We start from the raw sequence: 13,963 nt of genomic DNA, 5'->3' as shown, positions 1-13,963 counted from the left end.
CTGATTAAAGAAAATGTATTTCTATTTGACACAGCAAGGCATGACATCAATGCCAACATTATCACGTGCCTGGATGCTCACTTTGTTAACGCTTGATGTTAAAAGTACAACGGAAGTCACTGAGAGGAAGGATGTCAGGGAGTTAAAAAGAGACACAACTTCAAAAAGCCTACCTTTGAAGATCATTTTTCTTACCTCCCTGTAATGTGTATTCTATTACTGCTCTGCTGTATGCACCAAGACCAGCACTGTTATATGCTGCAACTTGAATTTCGTACTGGGTCCAAATGATGAGGTCTTTAAGTAGGCAGTAAGTTATCCCAGGGCTCGTGATGTTCTTCATCTGGTATCCACCTGGAAGACCTGCAAGTCGATATCTGCAAAAGCAAAATAAAAGACTGGCATCATGGGAACCGATGTGGAAATGCATTCATTTCATCTGTACTAAACTACAAATAATAATAGGTAAACTACAAATGATAATAGTGTACTATGCCATCGATTTGCAGCAGTTCTGGAGGGGCAGCGCCTGAGGCAGTATGGCGTGGCTGGGGATTGGCCCCTCCCATCGGTGCTGCTCTCCAGTGTTTGCTCGGTGCCACCCTCAGTTGTTCGCTTGGTGAAAGAACAAGCTGGACCAGGACAACATCCAATGCACCATCACTCTACGGGACATGACATTCAGGGACTTGGACTATATATTTTTTGTGACTGCATGTTTTCTGCTATCATAACTATCTATGCTGTATGCTGTTGGTAATATGTTTTGCATCTTGGCGTCAGAGGAATACTGTCTTCTTTGGCTATCTTCATGTACAGTTGAATGATGATTAAACTTGAACTTGAATGCACCGGCATCAGATGTCACAAACACTGCTTCTTGTCCAATATCCATGGCTACTTGTTTCATTTCTGTTGCAATCATTAAAACAAAACACAAAATAGTAGTCCCTGGAAACAACAGTAGACTGAGATCATCTTGAAGTACTTCAAAAAAGATACAAAATTTATACCTGGATTTTTATGTAACTTTTAAACAGCTTAAACCCATCAATATGACATCCACCTATTTACAACATTTTGCATCAAAATGCACTCTACAGTTTTGATTCATGCCATTTATTGTAAAAAGCTTAAAAATCAGAATGAATGACAACCACACAATTAATGGTTTTGAAACTCTTGGTCATTCTGAAATATTCAAGATGTTTAATGATTATAACATATGAAGCATAAAGTCATAAGACCATAAGACACAGGAAGCAGAATTATGCTATTTAGCCCATCAACCTGAAAAACCACATGCCCAAGTTTAAAAGGATTATTTATGAAAAATTTCCCTTGCTTTTTCCAACGGTTTGCTTCCGGGCACGTATATATGTTCATTCAATTAAGGGGAAAAGGCACAAGTGATTAAGGTATTGGTTAATTTCAAATTTTTGAACTGTATGACTGTCATAAAGGGAAGTCTTTGCAGGCAGTGTGGAAGAGCTAAAAACCTGCCTTGGTCATATAGCTGTGGGAGTAAAAAGAATGTTTAGAAAATAGGAAGGAACAGGTAGGGAGATAGATACAGTTCTCAGCAGCTGTGAGCATGATTCCCAGATGCTGCTTTGCCTGCAATGTGTCAGGGTTAAGGACTCCTCAAACTTAAAGAAGCTGCAATGGGAGGGGGAGAGATCCAGTTGTTGTGGTCCACTTGGGATCCAGTGACAGAAATGGACAAAGGAGGAGATTCTGCAGAGAAATATGAGCATTCAGCATCCAACTTATACAAAAACAGAAGTAATAATTTCGTTATGTCTAAGACATCTTCAACCTTGCATAAGATTAGTAAGAACAGGAGATAAATTCATAGAGTAGTGCGTGGAGGAGAGGGGTTTCAATTTATGAGACAGTGGCACAACACTGCACAAAGGAGGAGACGTCCTGCTAAGGCATAGTTCACAAATCACATTAGGACTATTGCCCTTATACATCAAATATCTAGTTCTGAAGGTATACATAGGGTGGTGTGATGCGATGTGGCAAAGGGAACTTTAGACAATTAAAGAGAAAGGAGAAGCAATGGTCCAAGATCGTTAAATGGGTAATGCTAACAGGCCAGGAAGGAACAAAGCACTTTTATTTAATTTCATAAAATGTGAAAGCAGGGGAATTTTTGGCATAGCACTGTGTGGAGCTACCCAAATGGCTAATGTATAGCTGTAGTTGAGCTCATTGTGGTTGAAGCACTTTTGGGAGATCTCAAAACTTCAAATGGATAACCATTCATTGAGACACATGGGGATTCATTTATAGTCGATGTTATAAAATAAGGTTCTCAGTCAGCCTTGGGTGTGCCACTGCATTCATTTCATCAGGGTTCTAACAGCTACTCTTCCTCTTAGCAAACAGAACACAGAACAGTACAGCACGGGAACAAACCCACAATGTTGTACTGAACTACTTAAACTGATAATATCTAATCCCTTTTCTCACACATGGTTCATATCTCTCCCCCCCCCCCCCCCCATTCCCTGCTCATTAATCTATCTGTCCAGGAGACTCTTAAACGCCTCTACCGTGTCTGCCTGAAACACCACCCCTGGCAGCATATCCAGGCTATTCTCTGTGTAAAGTTTGCCCTCCACATCTCCTTTGTATTCCGCACCCCCCACCCCCAAACCATGAACCATAAACGTATGCCCTCTAGTATCAGACATTTCGATCTAGGGAAGGATGTATTTACTGGCCCTAACCCTAACACTATCTAAGCCTCTCATAATTTTATAAACTTCTGTCACACCTCTCCTCAGCCAGTTGTCCAATCTTTCCTTATATATACAGACACTCTAATTTAGGCAGCATCCCCTTTTGCACCCCTCCTTAGTGATCACATTGTTTCTATAATGGATTAACCAGAACGGAATATAATATTCCAACTGCAGCCTGACCAGAGTTTTATGAAGCTGCAACATGACTTCCTGACTCCTCAACTGAATGCCTTGATTAATAAAGACAATTGTGCCACAAGCCTTCTTTATCACCACATTGACTTGTGCAACCTGCTTTCAGGGAGCTATGGACTTGGACCCCAAGCTCCCTCTGTGAATCAGGGCTGCTAAGGGTCCGGCAAGTTATTAACTACTAAGCCGGACCAAATGGTTACAAAGAATTCCATAAAAAATAACTCTTGTGGGTATAACAATTATAATGATATACGAGTGCAAAAGGAGACGATGCTCCATTGTTGAAGATATATATGTAAATAAAAAATGCCATTAATAAGCTTTGATGTCACATCCTAGTTGCCAGTCCTCTTTCACTAGAAGAAAATTGTAGAAACAGAAACATCAGAATCAATGATCCATGAGACATATCCATTTCTTTACTTCCAAAGATGTCCTATTATTATGCTGTTCTATTTTCACAATAACCATGTATTCAGATACTAAAGTCAGCAGGAAATTCAAAGTAATGGATTCATGGTGAAATCACCCCTGATGAGCATAAAGAAAATTGCTCTTTTACTTTACATGCCTTAGAACCCAACCATCTCCACAGTTACCTCTTCAGTGCAGGTATTCCAGTCCTTATGTTGAAAAGGAAACCAAGGGCTGAGATAATAATGTAAAGTGTATCCACATAAGTTTTTGAGGTTAAATAGGTGCACTTTAAGGGAGTAGAATGTGGCTATCATGCTTCACCAGGGTATTCAATCTAACAGAGAAGCAAGAGTGTCTCTACGTAAAATTTTATTGGTGCTATTTCACTTTTGGAATTGACCATGGCATCCAATCAATTGAATCAGTTGGCTTCAATACGCTCTAAGTATCTACTTGATCAATAACTTCAAGGCTGATTAATGGAAGGTGCTGTTGTCATGAGTGGATTAACCCGTCTGTGGATGGAGCAGGTGAAAAACAGGCAGACAGATGTAAATACGCACAGGCATTTCAGAGGGCCATTGTAGTGGATTAAGATCAGATTTAGCAGAATTAGACAAAAAGTGATATCTTAACATGGTTGGTATTCTCTTTGTATTCCATGTCACAGGTTTCACATCTGCTTTGAGAGTCTTAGAAATAGAAATTTGGTAATAACAACTTCTTTGACTTGTGTTTGTCATTGGGTGTGGAATACAAAGAAATCCAAAAAAAAAGGAACATTGACCTGCCCTCTGATGGATTACATAAAGGTGGTAATTCTAGAAATGAAGGTGAATTGGTGGGCTGTCAACCATAAGGCTTTGAATTCCATGAGAATCTGCAGGCTACGTGACTGTGCCTGACAAAACTCTTCTTTCTACACAGCTTGGCATTAGGTTGTACCACATGGTATTAGAAATGGTCTGGCAAGTGTGGATTGGGGCAGATTGTTTTCTGGAAAAGGTGTACCTGAAAAGTGGGAAGCCTTCAAAAATGAAATTTTGAGAGTACAAAGCTTGTATGTGCCTGTCAGAATGAAAGCAGACATCCCACCCTGCAAAAACTCATTTCAGGGAAGGTAGCACCGCCACCCCCCCCACCACACCCCCCTCCCCCCCGCCCCGGGTCGACCTCCAAGAGTGTATGTCGTACTTTGTTTAGTGATTTTCTCTAATCTGTAAACCAAGTTGGGTATATGCAGAAAATGTGACATTAAAATATGTATTTATATTATCATGGAGTCGTTTTTTTGTTCTATTACAACTTGAAGCAAGTCTACAGGGAGTTTAGCCTCATCACGTAGGACATCAATAGAGTAGCTCCTTAGCAGCTAGCCAGCTAGTTTAAATAACTTAGCTATGCCAATGAACGAATGACACCTGTTAAACTCACCTCAACATGTCTTTTACAGTCATTTAACCCACCATGGGCAACAGAAAAGTTACTGTTGCAAACAGTGCAGCGATCAACACTGTCATTATCTTTGACCCCTATTAGGCAGGGGTACACTTTAGTGTAGTCTGGGGTGAAGTGTGTTTAATATTTTCTTTTTTTGGAACACTCTGCCATGGAGCTGCAGGACACTAAACTGAACTGATGGACAATGAAAGAGAGAGAGAGGTTGATTGCAAAGCCCGCCCACAGAGAAAACTGATAGGTCTACTTAGCACAAAGACAGACCAATCAGGATGCTCCTGCTCGCTCTCGCTCTTCCTCTCCCTCTCCAAAAAATCAATTTCCAGGATATTGTATATAATTTGCAGGCATCAGGGAGTCGCTATCGATATGCGGGAGATTCCCGGAACTTCCGGGACAGCTGGGATGTCTGTAAAAGGTAAAGATAACAAGTGTAGGGAACCTTGGTTTTCAAGAGATATTGAGGCCCTGGTTAAAAGAAAAAACAAAGCTCATAGCAGCAACAGGCAAGTAGGACCAAATGAGGCACTTATGGAGTACAAGAAATGCAAGAGAACACTTAAGAAAGAAATCAAGAAGGCTAAAAGAAGACATGAAGTTGGCTGTAGCAGACAAGGTGAAGGAGAATCCTAACAGATTCTACAGGTATATTAAGAACAAAAGGATAGCAAGGGACAAAATTGGTCATCTGGGACCAGAATGGTAATCCATGTGTTGAGCCAAAGCAGATGGGGAAATTTTAAATGCATTCTTTACATCTGTACTTACTCAGAGCTTACAGAAGTGAAGCAAAGTGACATCAATGTCATAGACCTCGTACAGATTACAGAGAAGGTGTTTGCTACCCTGAGGCAAATCATGATAGATAAACCCCCACGGCCTGCAAAATATTCCCTTGGACCTGACTGGAGGCAAATGCAGAAATTGCCAGGGCCCTAGCAGAAATCCTTAGCGACAGGAGAGATACCAGAGGACTGAAGGATAGCCAATGTTGTTACGCTGTTTAAAAAATGCTCTATGCAAAAACCAGGGAATTATAAGCAAGTGAGCCTGACATCAGCTGTGCGAGAATTATTGGAAGGTTTTCTAAGTGACCAGATATACAAGTATTTGGATAGGCATGGACTGATTAAGGATAGTCAGCATGGCTTGGTGCATGGTAGGTCATGTCTAACCAATCTTATAGAATTTTTTGAGGAAGTTACCGGGAAAGTGAATGTTGTCTACATGGACTTCAGTAACATATTTGACAAGGTCCCACATGGGAAGCTGGTCAGGAAGGTTCACCTACTTGGCATTGAGGATGAGGTAGTAAACTGGGTTACACATTGTTTTTGTGGGAGAAGCCAGTTAATGGTAGTAGATGTTGCCTCTCTGACTGGAGGCCTCTGACTGTGGTATACCACAGGGATCAGGTGCTGGATCTTTTGTTACTTGTCATCTATATCAATGATCTGGATGGTAATGTGGTTAACTGGATCCACAAATCCACAAATCTGTGGATGACACCAAGGTTAGGGGTGTAGCGACAATGAGGAAGACTACCATGGCTTGCAGAGCGATCTGCATCAGGTGGAAAACTTAGCAGAAAAATGGCAGATGGAATTTAATGCAAACAAGTGTGAGGTTTTGCACTTCAGTAGGACCAACCAGGGTAGGTCTTACACAGTGAACGGTAGGGCACTGAGGAGTGTGGTAGACCAAAGAGATCTGGGAATACAGGTCCATAATTTGCTGTAAGTGGTGTCACAAGTAGACAGGGTCGTAAAGAAAGCTTTTGGCATGTTGGCCTTCATAAATCAATGTACTGATTAGAGGAGATGAGATGTTATGTTGAAGTTGTATAAGGCATTGGTGAGGCCTATTTGGAGTACTGTGTGCAGTTTTGGTCACCTACCTACAGGAAAGATGTAAATAAGGTAGAAAGAGTGCAGAGAAAATTTACAAAGATGTTGCTGGTTCTGGAAGATCTGAATGATAAGGAAAGACTGAATAAGTTAGGACTGTGTTCTTTAGAATGTAGAAGCTTGAGAGATTTGATGGAGGTATATAAAATCTTGAGGGGAATAGATAGGGTAAGTGCAAACAGGCTTTTTCCACTGAGGTTGGGTGGGCTACAACCAGAGGTCATGGGTTAAAGATGAAAGGTGAAAAGTTTAAGGGCAACATGAGGAGAAACACCTTTCCTTAGAAGGCCATGAGAGTGTGGAATAAGCTGCCAGCACGTGGTCTATGCTAGTTTGAGTTCAATGTTTAAGAGAGGTTTGCACAGTAGCATGGATATAGTAGGGATATGGAGAGCTGTGGGCCAGGTGCAAATCATTGGAGTAGGCAGTTTAAATGGTTTTGGCATTGACTAGATGAGCTGAATGGCCTGCTTCTGTGCTGTACTTCTCTATGACATGCAAGTACAAAGGTACTGCTGGGTGCCATCTTCCTCTCTGATTTTCCTCTTCCTTCTGATGTTCATCCTTGCCTTCCGTTTCCTCATTGACCTCTCTTCATTTCTGCTCTCTTCCTTGGATGCACTTAACCACAAGTTCTGGTTGCCAGTTTGCCAAGTTGTGCATTTTGATACAAGTAATAACTAGAAGATTCTGACTGTGAAGTACCAGGGAATAGCTGGTAAGGTGGGCAGGGAAAACACATTTTAAAGTGGTTAACAACAGTCACAACTGAACTCCTTCAGCTGCCATATGTTTTCATTGTAGTGTCCCTCATAGTGACTAGAGAGGACACAAGAATAAAAATCCAGGGAGAGTCTTTCACCCCAGTTGTAATCAATAGGTAACTATGATTGCCCTTTAATAAATAAGTTACACACAGCTGTAGGATACTCAAGGAAGTATTGACCTGGGGAAGTTCCTCTCTTGATCTGAACACTGGATGAACTGAAGCCCTTGCAATACATGAAGAGCTCTGAGATCTGAAAGGGAGCTCAAGTTACAACATGGAAGTAGTCTATGGCAGCCCGACTCTGGGAGAGTCTCCAATGCTGGCAGTTCATGGCATTACTCCATTTTAGCAGCTCGACTAAAGATATAATAAATCATTTTGCTGAGAGTATGGTGAACTAACAACCTACCCAATATTGTAGAGAGCGTCAAACTGTGCAGAAGGGCAAAGCATCGAAACAGCAACTTAAGAATAAGGCATAGAGTGCAGAAGGTTCTGATGATGGCTACCCTGATATCGGCAGCCTCTGTAAATACTGCTCTTCGTGGAGATCCAGCCTGAAAACTGCAACACTAAAGAATTTGGCATCGATGAGAGCTGCTTCCCTAGGGTCTGCCACACTCCCAATGCCAGTGCTCCAGTTCCAGTTTCTGGCAACAGTGGAACTAGCACAAGGCAAAGGTTTGGTATTCTACAAGTCTAGAAAGGCAACGAAGGTCTGTGATTTCCTATGCTGAACTCTTAAATTGTGCAGAATGCTACGATGGCGTTAAACAGTGGCTCCTTTGCTTGCATCTTCGGAAACAGCTCTATTTCTATCTCTTTTTTCCTTTTCAAGGTTCTTTTGATGACCCTGACCTGGAATCACACTCCAACTTCGATTCTTTGCAGGAATGGGACCCGCTCTCAGGGCCTCATGACCGGCTGCTTTCTGATATCCCAAGGACATGGCCTGAAAGACAAGTGCGCCTTCAGGGTGCCGGATTTTCATGGCTCTGGAGACAGGCTGATTCAAGGCCGGTGCCCCTGACTGAGGTGTCGTGGGAGAACACTGAACATCGGGAGCTGCTGTGGGCTATGCATCCAAAGACCTGAGCCCTGGGGTCAACTCTCTGGGTGCAGAGCTTGAAAAAAGCGGCGCAACAGACTTCTAACATCATATATCAGCGAGTTGTTTGTTATGTCTCCCATCTCGCTGTGAAATGGGAACACCTCTTTTTCCCTTATTGGGGAGAGCGAGAGAGCCGGTGGTATGTTGAATTATTGGGTAAATGAGTAGTCTTTGGGGTACTGCAAGTCTGTGCCTTTACTGACACTTTTCAGCACACTTGAGTGCTTGGTAGAGGGCACTGAAGCTTTTTTGATGGTGGGGGGTGCATTGCTTTGCTCCTGCTTGTGCATGGGGGGGAGCTGAGGGACTTTGGGGTTCTGTCATTCATTCTTTGATTGAGAATGTGTAAAGCTGGAACTGCTGAGCTGAAAGTGTTATGAATGTGAGGTTAGTCTGTGAATGAAGGACAGTCACATTATGGAATAATATGAGTTAAGTTCACATTGTAAAACAGCACTGCAAAACTACTGATGTCTTTTGATGCCCATTCAGTGGTGAATACACCTCACACAAATGAGCAGAATAACTCAGAGCAATACCCAGTTAAACTTCTGCAACGACTGAAAACACCTGGGATAATTCCAAAACGAAAAAAAAAATCACATTTCAATCACTGATAAAAATATTATGCGAGCGAACTCCTGGGTGACATTTTCATTCTGTCAGCCCAAGCTTAATTTAAACTTGGATCCCAGAGGTGCCAGAATACTATATTAATCTGCAGTACAAAAACCCCTTCAGAATTGTATTAACAATCATGTGTAGTAAGAAATCCAACTGCAACTCAAAAACAAAACCTGTGTAAAGTGTTTATTTTCCACAAAAATAACATCGATTGCACTGAAGTGTCATTTATAATGCTATTCTTAACTTGGACTCTGAAATTTTATTAAAACTTTGGTTTCCAAATTAAATCACATCAAGTCATAGAGTCATAGAGCATTACAACAGAGAAACAGGGCCTTTGGCCCATCTATACCATGCCGAGCTATTATTTTGCCTAGGCCCTCCATACCAGTCCCATCCATGTGCTTATCTAAAGTTAGAGATGTCTTTTTCCATCTATTATTTTTGTTCAGGAAATGTATGATCACAATGTAAATTTTTAATGTTTTGCAATTCCAATACATTTCCTCCAAATTTCTCTATCAGCAATTTTCTGATGTGAACTCCACTCATTTTAATTCAAAGTTTTACGTGTAGGGAGACATTAATATTTCACTTTGTACCTGAGAATGTAACCTTTCAGCACCCCGTTGACCTCTTGCTCTGGAGGAGGCTGCCACTGCACCATTATGGATTGATTTGTTCGACCACTGGCCATAATGTTCTGTGGAGGGGCACTCGGTGGTTCTTCTGGTAATAGCAACCTGTAATCAAGTGCATTACATGATGAATTAAAATACAGATACATTGTTCGCCAAATTCATGAAATAGAAGGCTAAAAATACTTTTGATACTTTACATAAATAATAATCTTCAGAAGTAGGAGTACTGCAGTGTAAGAAGAAACATAATAGTTGCCCATGTCTCTGATTTTTAACAGTGAGGGGCAATATTGACTTCCAGGGTGTTTCTGAACACAGCTTTGTTTTTAATTCTTCAAGAATTCCTTAAGAATTTTGGAATTAGGTGCTGAAAATGTTTAAATTGTTGCAGAAGTCATATTGTTGAGCAATATTTATGACAGGTTAAAAGAAAATCTGATTGTACCTGTACAAGGGTGTCCAGGTTACAGAAGACCTGACCTATGAAATCCAACTTTGTGCAAATTGTTCTAGACTTTCCTGTCAGGTACAGTACTCAAATCTCTTCGTTAGGAAATACGGTGGAGCTCACCCAGAGAAAAAAACCAGTGCCTTCTCCAAGCTCTCCTTCAGTTTTTGAATAATTGAATTGAATTCGATTGACTTTATCCTTCACATACATGAGGAATAAAAATCTTTCTGTTACACTTCTGTCTAAATGTGCAATGTGCAATTTATAGTAATTTGTAATAAATGGTATGTGCAACTGGACAGACAATATAGAATAGAAACACAATTGAATCAGCATGAATTAATCAGTCTGATGGCCTGGTGGAAGAAGCTGTCCTGGAGCCTGTTGGTCCTGGATTTATGCTGTGGTACCATTTCTCAGATGGTAGCAGCTGGAACAGTTTGTGGTTGGGGTGACTTGGGTCCCCAATGATCCTTCAGGCCCTTTTTACACACCTGTCTTTGTAAATGTCCTGAATAGTGGGAAGTTCACACCTACAGATGTGCTGGGCTGTCTGCATGACTCTCTGCAGCATCCTGCGATTGAGGGAAGTACAGTTCCCACACCAGGCAGTGATGCAGCCAGTCAGGATGGCCTAAGCCATCTCTCATCAGCACACACTTTCTTTTATTAAACTGCTGAGCTTCCTTTCTGGTTAGCAGATCAGATTCCCCACTCCATCCCAACAGCCCCCCTCCCCATCACCCCACCCTTGGCTACATCTAGGCGAAGACTTGTCACAATTCACTTGCTGGTAAGAACACATATCACCAACACTAACCATCCGTACTGCACCCTTTGCAAATCAGTTCCCAAGGGCTGCTGAGGCTAAAGGTTTCACACCACAATCCTAGGGAAAATCATTTACTTCTGATTTACGGAAATTTTGGTTTACAGGCATTTCTGAGAACAGAATCCTTATACAACACAGGTTCCTCTGAAATTCAAAGAAGGCCTCGTGAGCGTAAACAGTTGTTGCTTGTCTTGTATGCATGAATTTATCAAGACTGGAAAAATGGCCAAAGGCATTTATTTTGTATTGATAAAAATTGCTATTATTGGTTTTGCTGTATTGCATAATTAATGAGAAAATAAATTGGATTAGGTCTCGTGCAGCACAATAATTAGTTGACCCACAACTGTGCAGAGAATGGAGAAGGGATTAGTTGTTTTAGGCGTTTAATTACTAGCTCGGCTCATCATGGTTCGGAGGGCCTGAATTTGTGCCGTACTCCCACATCCCAAAGATGAATGCTTTGCACATTAATGCATTAATTACACCAAATGCAGTGGATGGTAGAAGAATATGGGTGGAGTTGATGGGGATGAGAGCTCTGATCCTTGGGGTATCCTCTGTGTTACAAGAAAATGAGAAAATATGAGTTAACCATGTGAATTATTTTGAATCTCTGCTGAGTGAATGGATTGCCAAAGCAACTCTTCTAATCCCCTCATTGCTCATGGTGCTACATTTAAGAAAGGGTGATGTAAACAGGAGAATATTGAACCTTCACAATTAAGCATATTAAAGTGCAAAATGTCAATGTCTTACAACACGCATAACTAAACAGGCCAACAAGTGGTCAGAAACAACATGCTTGTTCTGCATAAGCAAATGATATATCATCTGGCATATTGTTAAAAAGGGAGGAAAGAATTCTGTCAAATACTTAATTAAAATTCATTTGGCCTGCATACATATAGCTTAATGTCTCTGTTAGAAGCTGTTTGATGAATACAAAAGGGCTATGCAATTCTGAATTCTCTTCAACGATAATATCACCTTTTTTAGTCAATTAAAACTGATGCAGAAAGAAAACCATTATGCCCAACTGGATCATGCTAGAGTTGAGAAACCATCCAAATCGTCTTCAATCCTGCTTGATATAATTGAAATAATACTCATCTTTTCACTTAAATTAATCATATCCAAACCACCTTTAATATATCAATGCTTATTAATTGTGGGTGAGTAATAAATGCCACATTTTGACTATGTAAGCACAGATGCTTCCTCTGCATTGACAACCAAATTGTTAGTGTCCTCTATATATTAATGGCCTCTCGCATTGCACTTTAGCAGGCTCCTTACTCTTGAGGACCAAGAGTACTGTGTTCAACAATGTTTCTATTCATTCATCTGATGTAGGCATCACTGACAATGCTCAATGTCTCTGATCTATGAAGATGGTAAGCTCGCAGCTTTCTTGAAGCTTTACAGACGGTGAGTGGGATTCCCAAAACTGTTTGGACAGAATCCCAGAATCTTAACCAAATTACAGTGAAGACATAACAATACTTTTCCAACATTCAACAGTGTACAACTTAGAGAAGGATTTGTAGGTGGTGCTGTTTCCATGTACTTAGCTGTCCCATTCTTTGGTGGCAGATAATGTGGGTTTGGGATTTCAAGTTGAAGCTTTGGCTAGTTACTACAGAGAAAGGTTGAACAAGTTAGGTCTTTATTCTTTGGAGCATAGAAGGTTGAGGGGAGACTTGATAGAGATATTTAAAATTATGAGGGGGATAGATAGAGTTGACGTGGATAGGCTTTTTCCATTGAGAGTAGGGGAGATTCAAACAAGAGGACATGAGTTGAGAGTTAAGGGGCAAAAGTTTAGGGGTAACATGAGGGGTAACTTCTTTACACAGAGAGTGGCAGCTGTGTGGAATGACCTTCTAGTAGTAGTGTTAGAGGCAGGTTCGATATTGTCATTTAAAGTAAAATTGGATAGGTATATGGACAGGAAAGGAATGGACGGTTATGGGCTGAGTGCAGGTCGGTGGGACTAGGTGAGAGTAAGCGTTCGGCACGGACTAGAAGGGCCGAGATGGCCTGTTTCCATGCTGTAATTGTTATATGGTTATATGTTGTGGAGGTTACATAAGACAACAAATGACAGGATTGAATATTTGGGCTTATGGAAGGGGTGCTAATCAGTTGGATAACAGTGAACTTTTTGAATATTACTACTACTGCAATTACGCCATATATTCCTTACTTGTGCCTTGTATGCAAATAAAGGTTTGGGACAACCAAGGGGATGAGTCACACAGTACAGGATATCACTTCTCTGAGCTGGTCACGTCAACAGATAAGTCTTGCAAACCTTGTCACCCATTCTTGCCACCTCACTGTCCATCTCTTTGCTTGAATCACTCCATCCACAACCTGCTTGCATTCTGCATGAACATGGACAGAACTTTAACATTTCACAGGGTTTTTAACATCAGGACCACTTGATTTTCTCTGGACCCCTTCCCTCCGCTGTTGAAATTCATCTCCATAGCTACATTGATTATTTCATCTTTGGAAGAGATGTTAAACAATGCCCTCTTCTGCACTCTAGGTTGAATGCAAAAGATCCTATGACACCTCTTGAAAACAAGAAGAAGGTTTTTGTGTGTTTGGGCCAAAATTTAACCATGGACAAACCAGTTCTAGGCTATTCTTTAATGTTTTCCTTCTCCCATTGCCTATTATCATCATCAGAAAATTAATTATGGCAAAATAAAATCACGTATATATGGTTCTCCATTAATCCCATTCATTTATCAGCAAGATCCTTGAACGTTTCACTCATTCCTGCTT

At 41.0% G+C, this 13,963-nt stretch overlaps 1 protein-coding gene across 2 annotated transcripts in view; it reads right to left on the bottom strand.

Annotated features, from left to right (window-relative positions):
- sdk1a (sidekick cell adhesion molecule 1a) overlaps positions 1-13,963 on the bottom strand; it is a 769,571-nt gene that overhangs the window by 195,792 nt on the left and 559,816 nt on the right. For both annotated transcript variants that reach the window (XM_073060649.1, XM_073060650.1), the window contains exons 16-17: positions 9,843-9,983; positions 196-377 (exon numbers count right to left, since the gene is read on the bottom strand). In XM_073060649.1, coding sequence (XP_072916750.1) covers positions 196-377; positions 9,843-9,983 — 323 coding nt within the window. The remainder of the gene's footprint in view (positions 1-195; positions 378-9,842; positions 9,984-13,963) is intronic.

This window comes from Hemitrygon akajei, chromosome 11 (assembly GCF_048418815.1).
Source record: "Hemitrygon akajei chromosome 11, sHemAka1.3, whole genome shotgun sequence".
Classification (NCBI taxonomy): domain Eukaryota; kingdom Metazoa; phylum Chordata; class Chondrichthyes; order Myliobatiformes; family Dasyatidae; genus Hemitrygon; species Hemitrygon akajei.
Note: the sequence above shows the minus strand (reverse complement) of the source record. Positions and strands in the feature narration are given on the sequence as shown.